Source organism: Gavialis gangeticus, unplaced genomic scaffold (genome assembly GCF_001723915.1).
Source record: "Gavialis gangeticus isolate Ggan-Ray unplaced genomic scaffold, GavGan_comp1, whole genome shotgun sequence".
NCBI classification, from domain to species: Eukaryota; Metazoa; Chordata; order Crocodylia; family Gavialidae; genus Gavialis; species Gavialis gangeticus.
In genome coordinates, this window is record NW_017728993.1 from 47575060 (window position 1) to 47583066 (window position 8007).

Genomic DNA, 8007 nt, shown 5'->3' on the forward strand with positions numbered 1-8007 from the left:
GGCCGCGCGCAGCCCCGCGCGCACACTCGCACGCAGCCCCGCGCGCAGCGCGCGCGGGCTCGGACGCGCACACGAGGCAAACCCGCACACGCACGAAGTCACTCTTGTTCGCTCGCAGGCGCGGGCAGTCACGCGGGGGAGGCGCGGGCACACTCACGCGCGGTCCCTCGCACGTCCTCGCCGGGTCGCCCTCACACTCACACGCTCTCGCGCAACATCACACACTTCGAACTCAGTTTCTCACAGTCACTCTCATGCACACACACTCGTGTACACGCACAGACACACTCTCTCTCACACACACACACTCTCTGTGTCTCTCTCACGCCCGCACGCAGCCTCTTTCCCCAGCCCACTGTTGTGCTTGTTTCTCTGCCTTTCCCTGCTTTCTGCACAACTGCCGAGGCTGCCCTGGCTCACAAGCGGCGAGGGGAGGGCAGCTTTCCTGTTTACACTGAACTGATCTCTGGCTTTCACACCTCGGTGCACACCCGTCACCCTCACGAGCACACTTCGACCTAAAAATAGAGGGAAAAATCGTGAGAGCTCCTTCGGCCCGCGCGGCGGGCTCGTGTGCCCTCCTAATTGCATTTACAACGAATCAAGCCGTCTTTTCTCCCCAAACCTGAGCCGGTTGAATTGTGGGGCTGGCTCTGAGGCAGAGGAGTAGGATGGGACTTGTGTTCCCCACCAGGCTGCTCTGGCAGCCCCCAAACTGGGCAGACTCCAGCAAGGCTGTGCAGCCCCCGTTGCCTCCTCCTTATTTGGGCACCTCTGCATTAAAAAGGGGGGGGGGGGTTGGTTTGGTTTTTAATCCCCTCCTGCTTTTCCTATGCCATTTCTTCATCCAATTTATAACGGGGGAGTAAAAGTGATGGATGCAGTTTCTGAGCGTGGGGTGCAGTGAAATGAATAGTCTGCTTGGTGTGGATTTTAGCTTGCCCTCTTGTTCCTAACCCTTCTTCTGACTCTGCCCTGTGCCCCCACTTTGTAGGGTTGTGGTTTCTGAAGCTGTCTGAAGAGTGCCAGAGACTGGCCCCTCCACGGTGGGGACACAGCACTGGGGCGGCTGCTGAAGTTTCCCTTGGACTTCACCCTCTGGCGGCTGGCTGGGGAAGTGCTGCTCAGCCTGGGACCATGGGCTCCAACAGCATCTCCCACATGAAAGCCACTAGCAACTTCTCTGTCAGTCCTAACGACTACATAATTCACAAGCATTACAACTACACAGGAAAGCTAAACGACAAAGTGGACAGTGGAATAAAAGTGACCTCAGTGGTTTTTATCATCATTTGCTGCTTTATCATTTTAGAGAACATTTTTGTCCTGCTGACTATCTGGAAAACCAAGAAGTTTCACAGACCCATGTACTATTTTATTGGAAACTTAGCTCTTTCAGACTTGCTGGCCGGAGTGGCGTATATTGCCAACCTCTTATTATCTGGACCTAAAACCTACACTCTGTCCCCTCCCCAGTGGTTTCTAAGGGAAGGCAGCATGTTTGTTGCCCTGTCAGCTTCTGTGTTCAGCCTCCTGGCTATTGCCATTGAGAGGTATATCACCATGCTGAAGATGAAACTCCACAATGACAGCAACAGTTTCCGCTCCTTCCTGCTAATCAGTGCCTGCTGGGTTATCTCCGTGATACTAGGGGGTCTCCCTATCATGGGCTGGAACTGCATTGATTGCATGCACAAGTGCTCTACCGTGCTGCCCCTCTATCATAAGCATTATATTCTTTTTTGCACCACCGTTTTAAACGTCCTGTTGTTGTCCATTGTGGCCCTCTATTGCAGGATCTATTCCATGGTCAGGACTAGGAGCCGCAGTCTAACATTTCGGAAAAACATTGCCAAAGCCAGCAAGAGCTCAGAAAAGTCCCTAGCCTTGCTCAAGACAGTGATCATTGTCCTCAGTGCCTTCATCGTTTGCTGGGCACCCCTGTTCATCCTGCTTTTGCTGGATGTGGGGTGTAAAGTGAAGGCCTGTCCAATCCTTTTCAAAGCGGAGTATTTCCTAGTGCTGGCTGTGCTCAATTCCGGCACCAACCCAATCATCTATACCCTCACGAACAAAGAGATGCGAAGGGCCTTCTTAAAGATCATGCTTTGCTGCAAATGCCCCTCTGCAGACTCTGGGACCAAAGTCAAAAGGCCGATTATAGGAGGGATGGAGTTCAGCAGAAGTAAATCTGACAACTCTTCCCACCCACAGAAGGAGGAGGGTGACTGCCCGGAGACAATCGTGTCTTCAGGCAACATCAACTCATCTTCCTAGACATACCCACGGGAGCTGGTTTCAAAGCCTCTGCTTTGAAATCTGACAGGCAAGAAGCCTCTTGCTCACAGTAGCTAGGCAGGGAAGTGGTGTACATGAGCAAGGTAGCATTAGTTCTGAAGAGGCCTATGGTGCACTTGTGTGGCTGGAGTTCAAGAAGTGGGACAGACTGTTCTGGCTTGAAAACATTTCCCCCTGGAGCATGTTTTGTCTTTGCACTGAGGCAGTTCAGAATTGTTGGGAGCATTCAGAGCCTGAAGTCTCCTTAGTAACTCAGAAAGACTGATGCCTTGGTGGAATGATGCCTGTTGTGTGTGCAAGTGGAAAAGGGGAGAGGGGAAGGGGAGAATTGACTTTTTTGTTGTTCTTTGAAAAGAATGTGAAGTTATTTTTCCTTTCAATTGCAGTGAGCCCCTTACACAAAGCTATTTCTGTACCAAGTTTAGTGGTAGCTCTGGCATCTTTGGTCAGAAGAGTTTCTTTAGCATACGGTAAAGAAAGAGATCCCGCCCATGTAATCTAGATCATGGTCAACCACAGTTTGGCTTCCCTCCACCTAAGTTTTTAAATGTCACAAGCTTTCTTTGGTAGAATCCAAGAGGGTTTATTTTGTTTTATTTTTTTTACCCAGATCATATCAAATTTTTCTGAAGGTTCTTATTACTGGTTAAGTACATGAACCAGACTCTGCATTTGCCTCCAGCCCTGCAACTCTTGAAAAAATCAACAGACTTTTCTGGAGAATTAGCTCAGAGCAGCATTTGGTCCTACATCTCTTTTGACTTGCTTCTCATGAAATAGGTTATTACCACAATTGCAAGAGAAAACTAAAGTTCTTTGCTCTTTTAGATGATTCTCACACTTGCAAAAAAAAGGTGTAATAGTATTGCATACTGTTGATGTCAGTGGAAATTGTAATCAACCAAGAATTTCAGGGCTGGTCCACAGTGTTTCCAAAGATAAAGACTGATGATAAAATATGAACAGAAGATCATGGGAATCAGAAAAATTGGAAAAAAAATGTTAGTCCAAGTGCAATTACAATAGTTTGATCTTACAAACACATTTCCCTACAAAATGCAGTACACATTTTGGCACTTATGCTGGTGTTTTTAGGTTTCAGAATGTTCAGTATTTGAGCAAAGATGTTTGCAATTTTTCAATCCACATCAGTCAGTCCTTGCATTACATTGAATGTATTTGTTTTACAACATCATTTCTATTCTGCATTTTCTAACCTGTGCTAATGGGGTTGAATGTGTACAATGTAAGTAAGTTAATAAGATGCAGGAGTCTTCATGCACATAGAGCATTATGATAACAAAATTAGCGTATCTGGGATAGCTGAGAACAATTGATTAATGTACAGCTATTGGTGATTCCTAGAGGAGTTGTTTTGTAAAAAAGATTGCTGCCTTTGTAGTATGATTCTCAGTGCAATTAAACTGATTTTTTTCTTGTTTTAAAAATAGTATTTAAAATGTTTCTGACTTTTATTGTTCAATTTGCACATGGCTTTATTGACTTATAAACATTAATAAACTGATTTTTCTTTTCTTTTTTTTTAAAGATGCTGCTATCATAATATTTGTATGTACTGTTGTTAAGACCTGGGGCATTACCACTGCTCACAGAAGTTAGGGGAAGGACTCCTTAATTTCAGGAGGGATTGGATTATGCTGAGTTTGCATGATCCAGCTAATCAATTAAGGACACAGATCCATAATGACACCTTTACTTGTAGGCCAATGGAAAGTGAAAAATGGGTGGAAGTCCATGATTTGAGAGGGAACTTTTTAATAAAAGAAATTGACTAAATAGATTTGCTCCTTCAGTCTATGCAGCAGGGCAAGAAGCTTTCCTGAGACATGATGGAAAAGAAGAAACAGGAGATATACTGGACACTTGAGAAGTCTATTACTTTCCAGAGTAGAATAAGTAAAATGCCATGTAATTCAGGATCTTATGAATTAGAAATTGAAAGTATTTTAAACAAACACATCTTTATTATTTTTTATGTTAAAATACAAAGAAAACTTTTTTAAAAAGTAGTTGCGTGCATGTTGTTGTTAGCTTCAGGAAGGTTTATATTTATATAATAAAAGCAGAGCCTCGAATGTTATAAATCAATGTAGCTCTATCAACCTCCCTAGCTTTATTTTAGTATCTGCTGTATTTCTTCCAAGGCTTGACTCTTCCATTTCCCTTGTCACGCCCATTCTCTCTAGGTAATACTATAGTTTCATTGAGCTCATACAGGATGCAGTTGGGGCATGTAGATAAAGCTTACCTTGTTACACTGTGTGTCACTTCTGGGAAAGGTTTGCTGTGGGAAACTGGAGCCTGCTAACTGAGGAAGGCTTTAGGTCACAACCTTTCACTTCCTGAAGGAAATTCCAAAAATGCCCTGAAGACAAAAGAGTGGAAACAGACTGGAATTTCTCTCCATCTGTCTGCCTGTACGGAAGGGGTGATTTCATGCATGCTCACTTCCTTGCCTTTTAATGAGTGCCCTGAGCAAAGCTGGAAAAAACCTTACACCTGCATTTGCGTAAAAGATAAAGTGCTTCTTGGCTCAGCAGTTAATTCTGGCAGGAGTGACTTAGGGCACTGATAGGTGTAGGAAGCAGATGTTCCTTCTCTGTCTAGGTGCTTCTCACTTCTAAGTGGAGAGGCAGAATGAGACCCATACATTACTGAAGTCAGCCCTGAGACCTCAAAGTGGAAGGTAGGGTAATTGAAAAGATAGGGCAATTGACTGGGCCTTGAGGAACTGAGTTCTATTTCCAGTTCTGAAGCTGACCTTTTTTGTATCCATGGATAAGTCATTTCCTTCCTCTTTGCCTTGATGTCCTCCTTGGACTGATTTGTTTAGGTTATAAGCTTAGTGGAACGGGGGTTGTTTCTCACTAGTTCTTTGTACAGTAGGGGCCCAGTTTTGCCTACAGCCTCTGAACACTAGCAATTCATGCAGTTAATAAAAATTGATACTGAGGATGCCTTCGAATCCTCTGCAGAGAGGTAGATGTCAGCTTTTGTGAAGGGACTCTCCTGAGGCAGATGTCTGAAATCTCACTCCCTGGCTGCTGAAGCCAGACCTGCTCATTTGAGGAGAGAGTCGAATGTATGGAATGATGAGCATATAAGTAAAGAATACTAGAGCCTCCTGCAAGAGAATGAAGCAGACTCAGTAAATAAGTATTTTTTTTCCTGTAGGACAGCAGAGTTACTAAGGAGGGACAAAGACTATATCAGAAAGAATGTGGCCTTTCTTTGGTCATTCTGTTCCTAAGCAGTGTCTCTGAGATGCAAACAGCAGCAGCTTATTTCACTGAACATGTCTGAATGGCACTTTTGCACAGTTTCAGATTATATTTCACCCTCTGGCAAAATCAAATTGCCCTGAGTTCCCTGAGGGAAGGACAAGGAGAAGGGACCTCACGTATGTTGGCCCAATAGCCTTGTGGTAGGTCAGTCACACACACACACAAAGTGAGAGACCCAGGTTCTAGACTGTCCTTACACAGAGAGGATTTAAAAAGATACATCTCTCCAACTTCCCAGTGCAGTGCTCCAACCAGCAGGCTGCAGGTTAAGTATTATCCAGGCCTCTCCAACCCTCCTTTTGAAGCCAACAGAGGGAAATATGTGAAGCCAGAAGGAAGGAAAAAAGCCAGAGCATGTGTGGCATGTGGCTTAATGCTTAATATGGGAGGGGACCCTAGGTTCTCATCAGGTCCTTGCTCCCAATGGGACAGGAACTTCCTCCAGTGACTATTCAATGCAAGGGACACTAGGGCAGCTTTGAGAAGGGGCTGAACCTATGGTGTAGTAAGCACAACACTGTGCTGGGAAATAAATCCAAGCTGCCTCTGGATTAAGAGGGGCCTAGAGTACAGGACACCAACTTCCTAGGTAAGGTCCCCATCCATTAAGTTATTGAGCTAAAACCTGGAAGTTTTCTTTTAGCTGGAGGTTCCTTCTCCATCTAAACCCCGCTAGTCTTGGGGATTTTGTGCAGCTACTGTTTCAAGACTTGTCCCATTTGTATGTACATAACTGGGTGAACATACAGCACTGGGTACCTCTCCAGCCACAGCAAAGTCCTACTGAACATGCTCAGTGGGTGTGCAGACACCTGTATGTCCTCACTGACCTCAGAACAACATCTCAAGCTGTGTGTAAGTGCCAAAAATGGCAGTCATCCAACTGGGTAGCTCGCTATGTCAGCACTTAACATAAACTAGGATTTAACCCAAAGACTCTTGAAAATATCTGGATTCCCTCCCCTAAGAACTCGACCATTGCAAAGTTCTCTGGGTGACAGAAGGTGATGATAAAATCTTTATGTCATCCCATGGTAGCTGCAAAGGATGGGCATATCTGTAGCAGACACAGCATGGTAGTGAGTGTTTGGTAATGGAAGGGCTGCATTTGGAGTGCCGAACACTCTAAGAGTATGGTTCTCAACCTTTTTAGACTCAAGGTACTCCTCATGAGACTTGAGGCACCCCTCAGAAAATTCTACCCCTTAGTTTTCACCCATTTTTTGACTACAGAAAAAATTATAGAGCAATTCTTCTGTTGCAAAGGACTCAGAATGACCACAACAAGTCAGAATGTTTCTGACACTATGGATTCCTATTTGAAATCTCTAGGTTTATCTTGTGAATCATGTTTGCACACATAATAGTGCAAACACTGTATGGCACCCTACTGCACTCTTGAAAGGATAGCAAGGCACCCCAGGATGCTGTGGCTCCCTGGTTGAGAATCACTGCTCAAGACATCGGAGTCAAAGGAGCCACCCATAGGAGCTATTCAGAGTCATAATAAGGTAAAACAACCCTGGGGGCTGCTGGAAATTATGCTGAGACCTAGGGTCAAAATTAGGATAGGTACAAAGGAGAGTTAAAAACACTACCATCCCATTCCTTCCTGGTGCGTTGCCTGAATCACCAAAGGTAATCCAATGGTTCAGTTATGTAACTGTAGCCGATGTCCTCATTTGCACTTCAAAACCTTTATTACTGGTGATACCTTTACTGGTGATCACTTTTTATATGGAAACGACTGAGGAGCAATAAAGATAGACACACAATGTCATTTTAGGGTACATGTTCAGAAGTACATATTAAATTATTGTGCTGTTTTTTACAGTATTAGGGAAATTTGCCAGGTTCAACTTGGCTAAGTATCGAAAAACATGGACACACAGGTGAGAACTATGACATTCACTAAAATCTTTTCTTTCTGTGACACTTGAAATCTCCCAAGCCTTTCTCAGGTGTTTTGTAAATCCACAGGGCTCATTTTGTTATAGTTTGATGTTCCTGGGTTTTCTCCCCACTGGAAAATAGCTGTACAACAATATGGAATCACAGAAATTTAGGGTTTCATGGTTTCATAGTTGGTAGGGTCAGAAGGGACCTGAGCAGATCATCAAGTCCGACCCTCTGCCATGGCAGGAAAGGGTACTGGGGTCAACCAACCCCACCAAGGTGTTAATCTAGTCTTGTCTTGAAGACCCCCAGGGTAGGATCCAGCACCACTTCGCTTGGAAGTTGGTTCCAGGTCCTAGCCGCCCTGACAGTGAAATAGCGCCTCCTGATGTCTAATCTGAATTTACCCTCTGCCAGCTTGTGATTGTTATTTCTAGTCACTCCTGGTAGTGCTCGGGGGAACAGGGACTCCCTCAATGCCTGCTGGTCCCCTCTGACCAGTTTGTAA

The 8007-nt window shown here is 44.8% G+C and overlaps 1 protein-coding gene across 1 annotated transcript in view; it reads left to right on the top strand.

Moving 5' to 3' along the window:
* Nucleotides 1-3834, top strand: part of S1PR1 (sphingosine-1-phosphate receptor 1) — a 7405-nt gene extending 3571 nt beyond the window's left edge. Inside the window, exon 2 of the mRNA XM_019501699.1 lies at nucleotides 995-3834. Coding sequence (XP_019357244.1) covers nucleotides 1138-2277 — 1140 coding nt within the window. The 5' untranslated portion in view covers nucleotides 995-1137 and the 3' untranslated portion in view covers nucleotides 2278-3834. The remainder of the gene's footprint in view (nucleotides 1-994) is intronic.
* Nucleotides 3835-8007: the final 4173 nt, after the last annotated feature.